This window comes from Lithobates pipiens, unplaced genomic scaffold (genome assembly GCF_037356315.1).
Source record: "Lithobates pipiens isolate NorthernLeopardFrog02 unplaced genomic scaffold, aLitPip1_a1.2 Scaffold_28, whole genome shotgun sequence".
In the NCBI taxonomy this organism is placed as follows: domain Eukaryota; kingdom Metazoa; phylum Chordata; class Amphibia; order Anura; family Ranidae; genus Lithobates; species Lithobates pipiens.
Window position 1 is genome coordinate 192,719,689 of NW_027507789.1, and position 19,411 is coordinate 192,739,099.

The window sequence follows — 19,411 nt, forward strand, 5'->3', positions numbered from 1 at the left end:
TGAGGGGGTGGGGAGTGAGGAGTGATATGGGGGCAGAGTGAGGGGGGTAGAAGAGTGATGGGGGTGGGTGGTCAGAGTGACAGCGAGATAGGGGGCAGAGTGAGGGGGGGTAAAAGGTGGGGGGGTGATAGGGGGGCAGAGTGAGGGGGGTAAAAGGTGGGGGTGATAGGGGGGCATAGTGGGGGGGGGTGATAGGGGGGTAGAGTGGGGGGGTTAAAGGGTGGGGGGTGATAGGGGGGCAGGGTGGGGGGGTGATAGGGGGCAGAGCGAAGGGGTAAAGGGTGGGGGGGGATAGGGGGCAGAGTGAGGGGGAAGAAGAGTGATAGGGGTGGGGTGGGGGTGACCGGGAGATAGGGGGCAGAGTGAGGGGGGTAAAAGGTGGGGGGGGGTGATAGGGGGGTTAAGGATAGGGGGGCAGAGTGAGGAGGGTAGAAGAGTGGTGGGGGTGGGTGGTCAGAGTGACAGGGAGATAGGGGACAGAGTGAGGGGGGTAAAGGGTAGGGGGGTGATAGGGGGGCAGAGTGAGGGGGTAAAGGGTGGGGGGGCAGAGTGATGGGGTGATAGTTTGGTAAGTCAGAGACTAAGGATGAGCTCTGGAGTGTTCACACAGCCCACGTGCAGAGCCCACCAGGAAGCCGGCACTGCTCTAATCACAGGCAGTGAGACATTGCCCAGAGATGGGGAAATGTCTCCCTGCCAGTGATTAGCGCAGTGCAGTGCCGGCTTCCTGGTGGGCTCTGCACGTGGGCTGTGTGAACACTCCAGAGCTCATCATCATCAGAGACAGCTCCCGCTCTGTACTAATGATCAGGAACTGGTGGGGCCGGCTCCTGATCATGTGACCACTGCCAGGCAATCGCAGTGGTCACATGATTAGGCAGACCTTCCCCAACACTTGGGCATGATAGCCCAGTCTAAGGGACACCATGGTAGAAGGGGGTAAGAAAATGATGTGAAAAGTAATTTTAGGCTTTGGTGGAGGGTAGTATGTATTTTCTATTATTATTTATATAGTGCCAACAGTTTGCACAGTGCTTTACAATAAATGGGAGACAATACAGTTACAATACCATTCAATACAAGAGGGTTACGAGGGTCCTGATGATGAGCGCTTCCAATCTAGTAGGGATGGGTTGACTTGTATTGAGAAGAGGAGCAGTTGAGTTGAAAACAGACATTGAAGGACAGATGTGTAGTCACAGAGCCCCCGGACTCGGGTAGTCATACTGGCTAGATCATTAGGCCCCTTTCACACTGGGGCTGTTTTCAGGCGTTACAGCGCTAAAAATAGCGCCTGCGTGGCGCCTGAAAAAAACAGCCCCTTTCACTCCAGTGTGAAAGCCGGAGGGCTTTCACACTGGAGCGGTGCGCTGGCAGGACGGGAAAAAAAGTCCTGCTAGCCGCATCTTTGGAGCGGTGAAGGAGCGGTGTATTCACCGCTCCTAAACCGCTCCTACCTAGGGATGCACCGAAATTTCGGCCGCCGAAACATATCGACCGAAAATGCCCTTTTCGGCAATTTGCCGAAAGAGAAAAATGGCCGATAATGGAGCCGAAATGGGGCGTGGCCTGGGTGGGGGCGGGGCTCCGCCCCTGGTGACGCCCATCATAGCGCAGGAGAGCCACCTCCGCCGCCTTTTTGATAACAGCGCCGGGAACATCACAGCTTTCATTTCAATAGCTGTGTGTTCCCGGCCGTGCGCCGTCACACGCAGCCCCTCCCCCTTGTCCGGGCACTTAGATAGACAGATCATCCGCAGGATTGGACGGATGATCTGTCTATCAAAGTGCCCGGACAAGGGGGAGGGGCTGCGTGTGACGGCGCACGGCCGGGAACACACAGCAATTGAAATGAAAGCTGTGATGTTCCCGGCGCTGTTATCAAACAGGCAGCGGAGGCGGCTCTCTTCCCTGCACACAGTGCACAGGCTGGCTGCAAAATGACACACTGGCTGCAATGGGGACACACTGGCTGCAATGGGGACACACTGGCTGCAATGGGGACACACTGGCTGCAATGGGGACACACTGGCTGCAATGGGGACACACTGGCTGCAATGGGGCACACTGGCTGCAATGGGGGATGCCTCCTGTACCACGTCCCCAGTCTCTGACCATCTCCTATACCGTGTCCCCAGTCTGACCATCTCCTGTACCGTGTCCCCAGTCTCTGACCACCTCCTGTACCATGTCCCCAGTCTCTGACCACCTCCTGTACCATGTCCCCAGTCTCTGACCACCTCCTGTACCATGTCCCCAGTCTCTGACCACCTCCTGTATAAAAATATTTTTTAAAAACAGTCATTTTCGGTATCGGTGCTGTTTCGGTATCGGTTTCGGTTTTCGGCCTAGTGTATTTTTCATTTTCGGTATCGGTTTCGGCACCAAAAAACCCATTCGGTGCATCCCTACTCCTACCCATTGAAATCAATGGGACAGCGTGGCAATACCGCCGGCAAAGCGCCGCTGTAGCGGCGCTTTGCGGGCAGTTTTAACCCTTTTTCGGCCACTAGCGGGGGTTAAAACCACCCCGCTAGAGCCCGCAAACCGCAGGTAAAACGACGGTAAAGCGCCGCTAAAAAATAGCAGCGCTTTACCGCCGACGGCCACACCGCCCCAGTGTGAAAGGGGCCTTACTGTACAGCAGGGATATGCAATTAGCGGACCCCCAGCTGTTGCAAAACTACATCATGCCTCTGGGTGTCATGCTTTTGGCTGTCAGTCTTGCTATGCATTCTGGGACTTGTAGTTCTGCAACAGCTGGAGGTCTGCTAATTCCATAACCCTGCTGTACAGAGATGGTCTCTCCTGTAACCTGTGGGGGAGGGGTGCCATGGACTCCTTGGCTTCTGCTGGTCAGAGGGATTTAGTAGTACTTAAAGAAAGTTTTCTTGTTGAAGAGTTGAGCCTTAAAGCTGATCTCCATGTTTCCTGTCACTTTAAATAGTTCATTTGGAGCAAACTGGTTCAGGCAAACAATTTCCTTCACTAATGCCGCGTACCCACGGTCGGAAAATTTCAGCCAGCAAAAGACAGAGGAGAGCTTTTCATCAGAAAATGCGACCGTGTGTACGCTCCATCGGAATTTTGCTGGGCGAATTTCTGCCAGCAAAAGATTGAGAGCATGTTCTCAATTTTTCCGCCGGAAAAAGTTTCTATCAAAATTGCGATCGTGTGTATGCAGTTACGCACAAAAAATCACGCATGCTAAGATTCAACTACGAGACAGAAGCTATTGACTACTGGCTATTGAACTTCCTTTTTCTTGTCCCGTTGTACGTCACCGCGATCTTGGCGGTCGGAATTTGGTGTGACCGTGTGTGTGCAAGACAGCTTGAGCGAAATCCCGTCAGAGCTTTTTCCGACCAAAATTCGGATCCTGTGTACGCGGCAAAAGACCCCATACACACTATTGGATTTTCTGCAGATTTTTGTCTTCAGATTTACCAAAACCATGTAGTACAAAGGTCTGCCTGATTGCCTACACATTAAAACTCCTATGCTTTGTACACAGTCAGATTATTGGACGAAGTTTTTTGTTGGATGCTAGTCTCAAAGTGAAAGTGAAGAGGGAACTCGCCATCAGAAAAATTTCTGACGAAAGATTTCAACATCAGAAGTGACGTATTGGGGGTTATTTACGAAAGGCAATTCCACTTTGCACTGAAAGTGCACTTAGAATTGCAGTCGCTCTAAATCTAAGGGTTAGATCTGAAATGAGGGGAAGCTCTGCTGATTTTCTCATCCAATCGTGCAAGATAACATGCTGTTTTTTATTTTCCTTGCATGTCCCCCTTGGATCTACAGTGACTGCACTTCCAAGTGCACTTTCAGTGCAAAGTGGATTTTCCTTTAGTAAATAACCCCCATTGTGTTGAATTGTTTTGTACGTGCTCTTTCATTTCTGAGCATGCCTAGTCTTGCTCTTCAGATTTTTTTTCTTGGCAGAAAACCGTACTAATGAAAAGAAAATCGAACGTTGTGGTCACATCAGACAAAAATTCTCAAGCCTGCACATTCATTTTTTTTGTCTGCCGAAAATTTGTAATCGGCTGTCAAAAGCAGCATACTAACGATCAAAAAATCGGCAGATCGGACGAAATTTATCTTCAGATTTTCTGACCGTGAGTACGGGCCTTTAAGGTTTGACCTTATGTTATATGGTTTTGGTAAATCTGAAGACCAAGATCTTCAGAAAGTCTAATAGTGTGTATGGGGTCTAAGCGCTGTATAAATCACATGTAACTTCAGCTACACACAGTGCACAGTGCCCTCTCTCAGCTTTGCTCTGTGCACAGGCTATGTACAGCACAGTTATTTCATCCCTACTTTTACTAGGTAATATCTGAGTTTGCAAGGGAATGTGGTGCACACAAGGTGGATTTACATCCTTTGTGTTTATTGAGGACTAGATTTTTAAATGAAGGTGCCTGGAGTTCAGTGTTTTGGACTTTAGTGACTTTTTCCTGTGATTGCTTGACATCTGTGTTGCATAATAATCTGTGGATGTTTGGCATTATTTGCTGTGCTGGTAATGCATAATTACAGGGTGTTGCTCACATGTCTCTGATACGCATTATTAAAGGCAGGCTGGCATGCCGTGATTGTGTGCACGTTATGCAACCAGTGACTTGTGGACTTCGTCCTTTTCCTTTTTGTACCGTTATTCCAATGACATGCCTGGACAGAATCCGGGCTTCACCACCACACCACTGATCTGTTTTAGGTAGTAAAGTTCTGCTGAAGGTATAAACCCCCCCCCCCCCCATCTTCAAATATTGTCCCTTCTGGGTATGGCAAATACTGGGGAATGGTGATAAAGACAGTAATAGTATATATGTACTGATACTGGGGGACGGGGATAAAGACAGTAATAGTATATATGTACTGATACTGGGGGACCACCACACCACTGATCTGATTTTGGTAGCAAAGTTCAGCTGAAGGTATAAACACCCCTCCCCCATTTATACTGAGGTATGATGATAAAGACAGTAATGGTGTATATTTACTGATACTGGGGGACGGGGATAAAGACAGTAATGGTGTATATGTACTGATACTGGGGGACGGGGATAAAGACAGTAATGGTGTAGATGTACTGATACTGGGGGATGGGGATAAAGACAGTAATGGTATATATTTACTGATACTGGGGGACGGGGATAAAGACAGTAATGGTGTATATTTACTGATACTGGGGGACGGGGATAAAGACAGTAATGGTGTATATGTACTGATACTGGGGGATGAGGATAAAGACAGTAATGGTGTATATGTACTGATACTGGGGGACGGGGATAAAGACAGTAATGGTGTATATTTACTGATACTGGGGGACGGGGATAAAGACAGTAATGGTGTAGATGTACTGATACTGGGGGACGGGGATAAAGACAGTAATGGTGTATATGTACTGATACTGGGGGACGGGGATAAAGACAGTAATGGTGTATATGTACTGATACTGGGGGATGAGGATAAAGACAGTAATGGTGTATATGTACTGATACTGGGGGACGGGGATAAAGACAGTAATGGTGTATATGTACTGATACTGGGGGATGAGGATAAAGACAGTAATGGTGTATATGTACTGATACTGGGGGATGAGGATAAAGACAGTAATGGTGTATATGTACTGATACTGGGGGATGAGGATAAAGACAGTAATGGTGTATATGTACTGATATTGGGGGACGGGGATAAAGACAGTAATGGTGTATATGTACTGATATTGGGGGACGGGGATAAAGACAGTAATGGTGTATATGTACTGATACTGGGGACGGGGATAAAGACAGTAATGGTGTATATGTACTGATACTGGGGGATGGGGATAAAGACAGTAATGGTGTATATGTACTGATACTGGGGGATGAGGATAAAGACAGTAATGGTGTATATGTACTGATATTGGGGGACGGGGATAAAGACAGTAATGGTGTATATTTACTGATACTGGGGGATGGGGATAAAGACAGTAATGGTGTATATGTACTGATACTGGGGGGTGAGGATAAAGACAGTAATGGTGTATATGTACTGATACTGGGGGATGAGGATAAAGACAGTAATGGTGTATATGTACTGATACTGGGGGATGAGGATAAAGACAGTAATGGTGTATATGTACTGATATTGGGGGACGGGGATTAAGACAGTAATGGTGTATATTTACTGATACTGGGGGATGGGGATAAAGACAGTAATGGTGTATATGTACTGATACTGGGGGATGAGGATAAAGACAGTAATGGTGTATATGTACTGATACTGGGGGATGGGGATAAAGACAGTAATGGTGTAGATGTACTGATACTGGGGGACGGGGATAAAGACAGTAATGGTGTAGATGTACTGATACTGGGGGACGGGGATAAAGACAGTAATGGTGTATATGTACTGATACTGGGGGATGAGGATAAAGACAGTAATGGTGTATATGTACTGATACTGGGGGATGAGGATAAAGACAGTAATGGTGTATATGTACTGATACTGGGGGACGGGGATAAAGACAGTAATGGTGTATATGTACTGATATTGGGGGGCGGGGATAAAGACAGTAATGGTGTATATGTACTGATACTGGGGGACGGGGATAAAGACAGTAATGGTGTATATGTACTGATACTGGGGGGCGGGGATAAAGACAGTAATGGTGTATATGTACTGATACTGGGGGATGAGGATAAAGACAGTAATGGTGTATATGTACTGATATTGGGGGACGGGGATTAAGACAGTAATGGTGTATATTTACTGATACTGGGGGATGGGGATAAAGACAGTAATGGTGTATATGTACTGATACTGGGGGATGAGGATAAAGACAGTAATGGTGTATATGTACTGATACTGGGGGATGGGGATAAAGACAGTAATGGTGTAGATGTACTGATACTGGGGGACGGGGATAAAGACAGTAATGGTGTAGATGTACTGATACTGGGGGACGGGGATAAAGACAGTAATGGTGTATATGTACTGATACTGGGGGATGAGGATAAAGACAGTAATGGTGTATATGTACTGATACTGGGGGATGGGGATAAAGACAGTAATGGTGTAGATGTACTGATACTGGGGGACGGGGATAAAGACAGTAATGGTGTAGATGTACTGATACTGGGGGACGGGGATAAAGACAGTAATGGTGTATATGTACTGATACTGGGGGATGAGGATAAAGACAGTAATGGTGTATATGTACTGATACTGGGGGATGAGGATAAAGACAGTAATGGTGTATATGTACTGATATTGGGGGAGGGGATAAAGACAGTAATGGTGTATATGTACTGATACTGGGGGACGGGGATAAAGACAGTAATGGTGTATATGTACTGATACTGGGGGACGGGGATAAAGACAGTAATGGTGTATATGTACTGATACTGGGGGATGAGGATAAAGACAGTAATGGTGTATATGTACTGATACTGGGGGACGGGGATAAAGACAGTAATGGTGTATATGTACTGATACAGCTGTGTGCCCCCAGTGTGGAGATGTTCCCTTACTTCCTCTATTAGTGACAACATTGTCTCCAGCATAGGAAGTGAGGGAGACCCCCCCCCCCCAACATGGAAGCTGTAATAAAAAGCTGACTGGGGTTCTGGCCTTACCCTTGTCTAGTAAAGAGTCTTTTTTATTTTTTATTTTTTATTGCAGTCTGTGGTTCAGGGAAGCCGCATGGAAAGTTTTACACTGTAAGTGGGCGGGGTAAATAGTTTACTGGGGAATGTTTATTTTATTCTACTCTATTAAAAAAAAAAAAACATGTTAAAAGAAAAGTTCGACATCAGCTGTCATTTTGTAGGGTGTGCTGGGGACACTTTCCCATGTATGCCATTAATGCAGGTTAATGGTTCTATTGAACTGTCTGTAGCCTGATGGTAGCCATGGTCTGTTGTGCAGAGCAGGTGTGATCCTGATTGGAGGCTGTGTGTTGATGGGGACACACATTGATAAATAGGCGTCTTGCTGCACTTCTGATAAGTGTGGTCCGGGTGCAGCGATTAAACATGATCGCCAACAAAATCCACAACTGGCACCAGCAAGGTGTTAATGAGCTCCCGGACTGGTGATCCTGCCAGGCCTCCTTAGAGGGATCAGCAGCAGGCTCATTGATGTGGTGGCTCTGAACACTTGTACTGCGAGGAATGGCACATTCCCTGTCATTATCCTCATCACAGGGCCACTTTATAAGATGACCAATGAATCCCAGGGGCCAGGCAGGACAGAGCTTCAAGAACTGTCCATCTGACACCTTCGTTTTATCAAAGCATCTTTGTTATAAATAGAGGCCCCCCCTTAGTCCTCTAGACTTGACTTGCTAGACCCTGGATGGTACTGACTGGGGGTTTAAAGGGCAATGCCAAGCAATCAAATAAAGACATATGTTTTACCCGCCAAAGCATTTTTAGTGTGGGCCAATGCTAGTCAGTGAGATCGCTCTGCTGCTCTTTAACGGGTCAGCCTCCTGCTCACTGAACAGAGGTGATGGTGCTGATTCAATGACCAATCAGTAGGCAGGGAGAGGTGGCACAGGATGTAGTATTGCTGAACTAGGAAAATAATTGTATAGTTTTATAGGCTCCTTTAGAAGTCTTCAGGCCAGTCACCTAAAGCCACAGAGCGCCGTTACTGATAAGTGGTCTTTACTAATGTACAAAGTGGAGCTAATGTGGTAAATACCAGTGGGTGGCCATTACACCCCCCCTCTCCATTCTCTTTAGAGTCCGTGATCTTCCATAATATTAGACACTGGGAACCATTCAACCTAGAAGACTGAGGACATCTTGTGGTGAAGAAGAGGTACTGCATGGGACAACTCAAGATAAAAGCTGAGCATTGCAGCCTAAACTCTTCGTTTTTGCTTTTTTTTGTTTTAGCATTGGCGGCTGGGGGACATTATTGGTAAATACAAATGTAGCCAAAAGTTGGCCTTTAATGCTTAACCCCAGTCAGATATATATAAAAAAAAAACACTCATCAAAGCAGTTGTAAACCGCACGTGATTAAAAAAATAAATAAAAGGCCATGCAAGGCAATGTCATAATGTGCTTGTATAGTATGCATCGCATCTGAGAACAAAGCCCTCCAGCATTGCAATGTCAGCGCTGAGATGACTGACATCTTCCCCACGTCTTCCTTTCCGGGTTTGCAACCTCCGGATACATGATTGGCCGGGGGGCATGATGACGTCACTCCCATGCATGTGTGCAGGAGCTGCCATTTCCGACACGAGCTCTGAAGGTCAGGCACTGTAAGCTGGATCTTCAGTGCACATGTGCGGATTATATCGGCTACAAGCAGTCTGAATATCTCCTAAACTGTGCAAGTTTTTAGGAGATATTCACAGGACCTAAAGGTAAGTTTTATAGGCTTTCCTGTAGGTACAAGCAGTAGTACAGAGTTTACTACTAGTTTAAAGTGGTTGTAAACCCTTCACAACTACTCTATACTACTTTTATTCTACAGGCAAGCCTATAATTAGGCTTACCTGTAGCTACACTGGATATCTCCTAAACCTGAACGGTTTAGGTGATATCCCCTGTATTTGCATGTGCCAACGTCACCGACACATGCAAACTGAAGCACGTGCAGTACGTGCCATTGCTTGAGTTGTGCTGTGCCGTTACCGGCGGCTCCCGCGCGCTGTGATTGGCTGGAGCCGTGATAACAGTAGAGATGTCAGCCGCCGGAGCGGTGAACGAGGACGGCTGCAGGGGCTTCGCTCTCAGGTAAGTAATTCATAATGAGCTAGTATGCTATGCATACTAGCTCATTATGCCTTTTGTCTTGCAGTTTTTTTTATTTTATTTATTTTTTAAAAAGGGTTTACAACCACTTTAAAGCAGTTGTGTAAAGTAGAACTAAAGGTAAAACTTTTTTTTGTTTTGGATAGAGTAGAGATGGATCAGAACACCCAGTCAAGTTTTTTTTTTTTTTTGTTTTTTTTTTTTACAAATCTAGTTTTATTAAATTTTCAAATGTGGGCAAGCGCCCAGCAAACATACAACAGTGGTTAAGCAGTAGAGGTCGCAGCCTCCAAACAACATGTTCCAGCAACAGCAAACATCATTCAATACGTTTGGTATACGTCCGGGAGTAGCCATAGAAAATGCATTCAATTATCACCTGACGACTGCATCCCGGTGTCCTTAACAACACAGAGAAGGTAAGATTACCAACTGCCCTGAGCCTCCGAGAATCCGTCTGCTAGCAGGAACAGAGCCATCCCCGGATACATCTGGAGGCTGCCACCAGAGGAAAGAAGTAGGAAAGAGAGAATAAAAGTTAGATAGCATGAAAAGAAGAGAGGGGGGGGGGGGTGGGAGGGAGGAACAAATGCTCCACCCGTTTCTGGTGTCATAACAGTAGAATCGGGCTGCCTTAGCTAGACTGACAGATTATAATCACTCAGGTCATAAAAAGGGATTTTCTCTCGTCCGAATGTATAAACATATTCCATAGAGACCACGTTTTCCTATATGTGTCTTGTCTATTTTGGGATGACAGTATCAAATCTTCCATTTTATTTATCTCCTCCACCTTCTTCAACCACATCGCTGCAGTCGGAGGGCATTGCTGCTTCCACAGAATAGGGATACGGGATTTGGCTGCATTGTTCAAATGGCGCAATATGGATTTTTTATAGCGTTTCGAGGATAGGGTGGATATATGAAGTAGGAAGAAGGCCGGGTCATCAGGCACCTGAAAGTCTGTGAATTTCTGAGATACATCGCGCACTACAGTCCAGAACGCTGTCAACTGGGAAGAAGCCCAAAACTTGTGCAGCATCGTTCCCCTTTCCTCATGACACCGCCAGCAAACTGCCGACGCGTCAGGGAAAATAGTGTGTAAACGACTAGGCGTCAAGTACCACCTCGTCAGGATCTTATAATTGGTCTCCTGTATTTTGGTACACAGTGAGGATTTAAGGGAGAAACCGATCATGTTTTGTTTCTGGGCCGCAGTGAAGTTGCATTGAAGCTCCACCTCCCACTTCGCTATACACGGCAAAGCCGGTGTCTGGGCGGGAGTGTTCAGGAGGACATACATCTGGGATAGAACCTGCGACAACGGCTCCTTTCCTGTCGCAAGTCCTTCGAAAGGGGTCAGGGGCCTAGAGTAGTCACGAGGGTTCGGGATACTCTGGAGAAAATGATGTACCTGCAAAGCGTTCCAGAACGGAAGTCTGAACGTGCCCACAGGGTCCGATAGTTCTGTCAAAGTAGGCCATCCCTCAGGTCACACAAAATGCGCAGCCGTCACACAATTAGAGTCCCTCAACGCCTGAAATTGTGTGGAGGAGTTCCCCGGGGGAATCTGGGATTGCCCAGTATCGGAGTTAAGGGCGACGTTTTAGTCGTCAGAGAATACTGAAGCAGCACTCAGAGACTTTGTTTTAGAGTGTTCCCGATCAAGGGATGTAATTTTGTCTCTAATGGGAGAGAGTCACAACACCACAATGCATTACTCAGGGGTACGTTTGCCTGTCGTTGTTCTATTTGTGCCCACAGTTTAAACTCCTGGTGTCAACCCCAGTCAAGCACTCGTCCCGTATGCACCGCGTGCTAATAACGTCTCACGTCGGGGAGCGCCAGTCCTCCACACTGTTTTGGCAAGGAGAGTTGATAGTGAGGTATACACGGTTTTTTATCAGCCCAGACAAAACTAGTAAAAAGGGCTTGTACTTGTTTAAAACGGGGGATATCCTGACCGGGAGGGCCTGGAGGTAAAGAAACTTGGGCAGCACATTCATTTTCAAAAGGTTACACCTCCCAAACCATGAATGCAGCCCTGTCAAGTTTTTATTGCTGCCTGTGTTCCCGTTAGGGAGAGTGCAGTACTGTGCAAGGTGGCCAGTAGAACTTAATGAATTTGTCACTGCGACATATAAATAAAGTTTGTTTAAAAGAAGTGAACCATGTGATGCACCACAATTGGTACATCAGATTTGTAGTTATCCGGGTGAATCGCACTGCACGTCAGCTGCTGCGCTGTAATACAGCGGCAGGTGTGAATAGAACACTACTGCCTGAATCTGCCCCTTGTGACCTTGTATTGCAGCACTCAGACTTGGGAATCTACAGACTAAAGAAAAGAGCAGAGGAAGGAGCCCATTGGTTTTCTGCTGCTCCTTTACTGTCCAGTCACAGGCTGGGGTGGGGAGAGGTGACCTAGTTGTATTGCTTAATTTAAGCAAAGAAAAGTCAGGTCACTATCCAGACTGTGCTCTGGCAAGGCTGTATAATGTTCAGGACAGGATGGATAGACATTTCGAGTCCTTTGGTAAAACAACCCATCTATGTGTGCATTTCCCTGTTTAAAAAGGAAGTACATGTGGCACTTTTTCTGGCTGTGTGTAAGAGATGTGATGTACAGCATTACAATAAGTGGCCCATGTGGTCAGTCTAGTTTGGTGTCAGTAATCCCATCTACAAGTTGTAGGTTGTGCCTGTATACAGACGGGGCGCTCATCGCTGTTTGTGCACGTGCTGTGATTCTTGCTGAGTTGTATTGCACAGTGATTGGCCTACTTTGCATCACTTTATGTAGGTGCACGTCTATGATCAGAGTTCATCCTTGTAAACAGTATACTCTCCAGAGGCCTGATCTATGAACATTGTGCTAAACTAGGGAACACTTCTTATTGTCTCCAGCAGCATATCTACTTCTGTGATTAGTTTCTTACCTGTGTTTAAGAAATTACATTTAAAAGCTAAGGGCGAGGAAAGAAGGGCTTACCTTGGCTATTCACCCATCAGACAGCCCCTGTAAGGCTTGCTGCAGCTGCTTCACTATATGTTCATGTATACAGATATGCTGCAGCAGCCCCTGTGTAATGAAATGGAAGGGGGGTGGCGGCCCATTACATTTTTGGTGGGCAATACCAACCGGTTAGGAAAATCTGTTCCGACCAATCACTTTGTTCCCATGAAAGTGTTTTTAAATCAAGTAACGTTTATTGAAAAAGTAAAAGGCCCCCCCAGCCCTAGTTGCCCAGCTCGGTGGTGCCCAGTAGGAAGGGAGTGGACCAGATGTACCAGCGGTGCACAGCTGAACCTGGGCTCCCAGCAGGACAGGCACTGCACCCAGGACCTGGGTAGAAGAAGCTGTGCAAACCAGGTGCTGTGGTGGGGGGGGACTAACAATGCTGCATTTGAACTCTGGGGTAACACAGCTGAGGGGGCCCTCCTGCTGCCCCCTATTGATGGGCACTGGTGAGGCTGCATTGATGGGCCCCGATCAGGCTGCACTGGTGAGGCTGCATTGATCCAGCCCTATGAGGGGCATTGCTGTAGATTGGGGTACACTAGTGTTGCCCTCGGAAGATTGAACCACTATGATTCACTTTACAGAGGTTTGATATGCGGCAAGGAAGCATTTTATTTCCTCACCATCTGATTTAATCCCTAAAAACCTGCATCACCTCACTGTAACTGCGTTCAATAATTTTGGGGGGTACCAGATAATAAAGAAAAAGAAGAGAACTGCGCAATCCCTAATACTTCTATTAGGATGTAAACCACTCTACCTTAAAGAAGTGTATCTTGTGATCTATTGTTCTAACACACCAAACTAATGACTAAATAAACCATAAGGCATTACTTATAACTAAATACAGTAAACATATATATTGCCCCTCATAGGTTATGAACCAAAAGGAAAAAATGTACAATTCTAAGTCAGCGATTCAAAAACAAGAAACATATAAAGTAGAATCAAACAGTACTGAAAATGTATGTGATAACATAAAGTCCATTAAAAGTCCAACTGGAGAAACACCCTGTGTAGAAGGGATCTATTCAATCGTAAAACTTTTCAATCAACGTGAAGTAAAACCAGGTGCACCTCCACCAGACAAGTAATAATAGCCCCTTACCAGACGTCCCGGTAGGGAGCGCTTAATCACAAAATGGGTCTGAAGATGGATCAAACTTGAGCCCTCCAAATGGAACACTTTTACGTAGGGCAGGTTAGGAGATACGCCAGTCATAAACCATCCAGCAGGGGAAAACGCTGTTTGAAGCGGGACTCAGATGTGTAGCATTGTAGGATCAAGGAAGGTTCACCATAGGGAGGAAAAGATGCTCCAAATAGTGTAAAATCATTTATTAAAACAAAAATATAAAACAAGAGATGCACTTACAAACATGAAAGAACATCGGGCATATCATCAAACTGGGCAAGCGTCGGCCGATCGCGAACACCAATCGATATCCCTTCTGGTACCAGTTCACATGAGGCATGTCAGCGTGTCACGCCACCCAACGCGTTTCGTGAAAAATTCACGTCGTCTGGGGTATCAGACGACGTATCTACCCCAGACGACGTGAATTTTTCACGAAACGCGTTGGGTGGCGTGACACGCTGACATGCCTCATGTGAACTGGTACCAGAAGGGATATCGATTGGTGTTCGCGATCGGCCGACGCTTGCCCAGTTTGATGATATGCCCGATGTTCTTTCATGTTTGTAAGTGCATCTCTTGTTTTATATTTTTGTTTTAATAAATGATTTTACATTATTTGGAGCATCTTTTCCTCCCTATGGTGAACCTTCCTTGATCCTACAATGCTACACATCTGAGTCCCGCTTCAAACAGCGTTTTCCCCTGCTGGATGGTTTATGACTGGCGTATCTCCTAACCTGCCCTACGTAAAAGTGTTCCATTTGGAGGGCTCAAGTTTGATCCATCTTCAGACCCATTTTGTGACTAAGCGCTCCCTACCGGGACGTCTGGTAAGGGGCTATTATTACTTGTCTGGTGGAGGTGCACCTGGTTTTACTTCACGTTGATTGAAAAGTTTTACGATTGAATAGATCCCTTCTACACAGGGTGTTTCTCCAGTTGGACTTTTAATGGACTTTATGTTATCACATACATTTTCAGTACTGTTTGATTCTACTTTATATGTTTCTTGTTTTTGAATCGCTGACTTAGAATTGTACATTTTTTCCTTTTGGTTCATAACCTATGAGGGGCAATATATATGTTTACTGTATTTAGTTATAAGTAATGCCTTATGGTTTATTTAGTCATTAGTTTGGTGTGTTAGAACAATAGATCACAAGATACACTTCTTTAAGGTAGAGTGGTTTACATCCTAATAGAAGTATTAGGGATTGCTCAGTTCTCTTCTTTTTCTTTGTTTTTATATGTATATTTCACTTTGGGTATATATTAGAATTGCTGCATCACACATTTTCGTTAAGTATACACTGTAGCGCAGATTTCCTCTTCCTTTTTTCTCGGTACCAGATAATAGTATCCACCCCGGGTGCCAAATTCTCTAGGTACGCCCCTGAGGGCCTATAGACATGAGGGGGGGGGGGGGGGGTTGGGTTGGTGGGTGGGTGGGTCACAGGGTCTGACTGCCAATCATGCGATTGGACAGACCTTCTTTTAGGCCCCATGCACACTAGTGTTTTTCATAAGCTCACAAAAAGCTAGAAAATTGCTGATAGCATTTTTGTGCCAGCTTCTAGTAGTTTATAGGAGCATTAGCATTTAATTAGCGTTTTTGCAGTACATAAAGAAAAAAAAAAAAAGCTCAAGCTTAAGGCTGGGTTCACACTGCTGCGGGGGGAGATCCGGATGTGATTCGCACCCGCACTGCAGTGCAAATCACATCCGATCTCCGTAGCGATGCGAGTTCAGCCATACAGATAGTATGGCTGAATTCGCATCGCTCCCGCAGCAAACTCGCACGGGACCCTTTTTTGGTCCGCAACAGAATCGGATCGCATGGGGGTTCACACCATGCGATCCGATTCCTGTGCGAGTCGGCAGATCGCACTGCGATATGCGGACGGATCTGGGGGTGTCATTAACATCATTGACACTCCCAGCCGTCCGCATACGGCAGTGTGAACTGCCGGCGGGAGGTGTGCAATGCGGGAAAACGCTGCGGATTTAAAAAAAAAAATGTATCCTGTTCCTTTAAAGCATGTTGTACCTCACATTGCTTGTGCTGTGTAATTTGGCCTCTTCTATCACCTGAAATACCAGTCTGATCCTGCTTGGCTATGCCCTCCCCTCTGTAAACTGACCATGGTTTATCATGGCTACTAAGCCCTGACACCGTGGTTAATTTACGTGCCGCTTCCATACATAGCCCTGCTCTGTCCTCTCTCCCTCTTCCCCTCCCTGCCTGTCGGCTTGTGACAGTGCCCACCCCCTCGCACTGTTAGTATAACTTTTACATCGTGATAGAATCCTCTGTGTTTCCTAATGCTATGCGCCTCTGTGTCTGTGCTTTAAAAAAAAAAAAATGTGGTCTATACCTTTATATCAGAACACCTCTTGGGGCACACGTGATTGGCCGCCTCTCTCCTCACTACTTACATCAGCAGGGTTTTCTCGACCCCCCCCTCCTGCTCTAGCTGTCAGACTAAGTAGAGGCGGCCAGTCACACGAGAGCCAAGAGGTGCTCTGAAATAAGGTATAGACCACATTTTTTTTTTTTATAAAGCAGAGACACAGGGACACACAGCATTAGCATTCATAACAGGATTGTATGAAAAGAACACTTTATAAAAACCGCTAGTGTGCATGGAGCCTTAGATGTGAGGTGTGGGGGCGGGGCACTGACACACATGGCTTTTATTGCCTTCCAATGATCTTGAAGCAGGGTGAGCGCAGACATACTGACTCTTAGCCCTCGTTTACATTGAACACGACTTTGAATTTACATTGAACACTTCATCTGAAGCCACACGATTTCAAAGCCTCATCTCCATGCAGCTGTGTGTGCTAACACACCTTTATTTCACCCATTAGTATGCATTAAATTGAGACAGCCCAGGCATCATGAATGGACTGCCAGTACACCACAATGGAGAAAAAAAAACATCCATGACCTTATTTTGTAAACACAGCACAACACATTCTATGTACATTGTGATGCGTTGTGTAGTACAGTGCATTGGTGTGCTATAAATTAAAAAATACACAGGTTGTATGTATGTAGAGATCTAACATTCTGTGACTTTACACATTGTAGGCATGTTATTATGTTCTGTGTATTCAGATGACAGAAGAGCTTTACTGACCAGCAGGAGTTCTGATCATTTCACCTCCGATAAAGGGAAATGATCAATCGGCTTATTATGAATTCACTGTTATAACATAATGACATCTTCCACTGAGTCATTCATCACAGGAGTGTTGGAATATTTCGCTTGGTATCAGCTTATGAATATGACTCCACATGGGCATGTTTATTATGCCCTGTCATGTGTTGTCACCATGTGATGGGCTCTGTGTGGAATTTCCCTGAAATAATACCGCATGTCACAGTGCTCATTCCTCACCTGTGGTCGGTCGGCTCTGATGGTAAGTTACAGCCGGACTCTGCAGATCACTATGTGGGCTATGCTGGGCTGTCAAGTGGAGATTACATATTAGCCTGTATTGCAGCCAGCTTCCAGGCCCTGATGAAGGGAGGCCCGAAACCCCCAAATTGCATCCGATTAGTCTTTGAATTGTACAGAGATTATTCACTTTTTAACAGACTTTCACTAACCTGTGGCATTCTCTTCCTTTTACACTTTGTATGGATGGCAGAAACTTCTTCTTCCATATTATCAAACTCCATTCTGCTGATAAAATTTACTTGTTTATGAAAATAACTTTTGTAATATAATTGGTACTAAAGCTTGCTTTACAAGTCTGTGGAACGCTGTCTGTGAATAGCCTGAGAGAGTTTATGGCTCTATGCATCTTAGATAACGTCAAGGCAGATTTAAAGGGGTTGTAAACCCTCATGGTTTGTCACCTTAATGCATTAAGGTGAAAAACACACACGACATGCATTGCACCTAAACATACTTAAATCTGGCCCCCTCTGAATATATATTGTGTGTGTGTGTGTGTGTGTGTGTGTGTAGGTGGTACTGTTGTGATGCACATAGGGGGGTAGTGGTGGTGGTAAACTGAAGCACAGGGCTGTATATACTTCTGACCCCTGCGCGCTCTGTACATTGCACGCACGTGACCCCTGCGCGCTCTGTACATTGCACGCACGTGACCCCTGCGCGCTCTGTACATTGCACGCACGAGACCCCTGCGCCCTCTGTGCATTGCACGCACGAGACCCCTGCGCCCTCTGTGCATTGCACGCACGAGACCCCTGCGCCCTCTGTGCATTGCACGCACGAGACCCCTGCGCCCTCTGTACATTGCACGCACGAGACCCCTGCGCCCTCTGTACATTGCACGCACGAGACCCCTGCGCCCTCTGTACATTGCACGCACCTGACCCCTGCGCGCTCTGTACATTGCACGCACCTGACCCCTGCAGGCTGCATAGTGCTAGCTCCTAGTTGTGGGTGAGATTTGCCCAGACTTGCCTTTGTTACATCACAGCCAGAATACTGTAAACAGTATTATAGTCAGTCTGAGCTCCAGCATCATGTCTAGTTTGAAGAGAAGATGTGTGAAGGCCTTTTCTTCATTGTTTTATGACTTAACATGTCTCGTGTTCACATTCTGACAATACAAAAGGACCTTTGTGTTCTGACCATCTTCCTCCTTCTGTGTCGCTGTAGATTGCAGCTGCGATTCTTGCCTTCACATTTGCCTGCACAAGTCATTGATGGAGTCGGAGGCCAAAGACGGCGACGAAGACAACCTTCAAAGCGCTTTTAAAAAACTGCGTGTAGATGGAGAAGGGTGAGTCGTGTGGGGGGTTCTGTGCTAGCAGTTTATACTGATTTGTATGCTTCACAGGGGCTGATTCTGGAACCTGCTCACAACCAATCCTGTGTTTTTGTTTTGTTTTCTTGGTGGAACAATAAAGCTTTGCATGTCACCCATAGTGCTTCAGTTGTCTCTCTGCTCTAGTTTTCCAGCCAATCGCTGCCTGGGAAACCGGAACAGGGAATCTTTCCAGGCCATAGGAAAGACTCTACTAAAATAGTCTGTTGCTCTTCAGATTGTCCTACTGATGGTCCACTCTGTTTCTACTATTAAACCTGTCTGGTGTAACCCAGAGTTAGTCCATTTTATGACTGTTCTAACTGGTCCCCAGTGGGATCATGTGGGATTTGAGTACATGCATCATCAGCTATATTCATGGGAAGTCCTTTGTGTGGTCCTGAGTGTTCAGAACCATGTACCCTCTCCTGCAAGGCCATCAAAATTTGGCATGCGGCTGCAACTGTGTAGCCGCTGTCTGCATCCACCTCCCTAGGCTGACTGCACCAGCTGGGTGTGGATGCAGATGGCAGTCTTCAACCTAGGCATGCTGCTGAGCCCCAGTTTAGATTAATTCGATTTACTTTTCCAACCTTTGTTATTGGAAAGTGAATTATTATAATCCAATCACCCCAAGTTGCTTGCTAGGTTTTCTAGTACTTTATTGTAAGGTAAGCCTTCTATGTTACCCCG

At 46.1% G+C, this 19,411-nt stretch overlaps 1 protein-coding gene across 2 annotated transcripts in view; it reads left to right on the forward strand.

Annotated features, from left to right (window-relative positions):
- OSER1 (oxidative stress responsive serine rich 1) overlaps nucleotides 1–19,411 on the forward strand; it is an 88,236-nt gene that overhangs the window by 60,870 nt on the left and 7,955 nt on the right. For both annotated transcript variants that reach the window (XM_077460213.1, XM_077460212.1), the window contains exon 2: nucleotides 18,571–18,694. In XM_077460213.1, coding sequence (XP_077316339.1) covers nucleotides 18,618–18,694 — 77 coding nt within the window. In that variant the 5' untranslated portion in view covers nucleotides 18,571–18,617. The remainder of the gene's footprint in view (nucleotides 1–18,570; nucleotides 18,695–19,411) is intronic.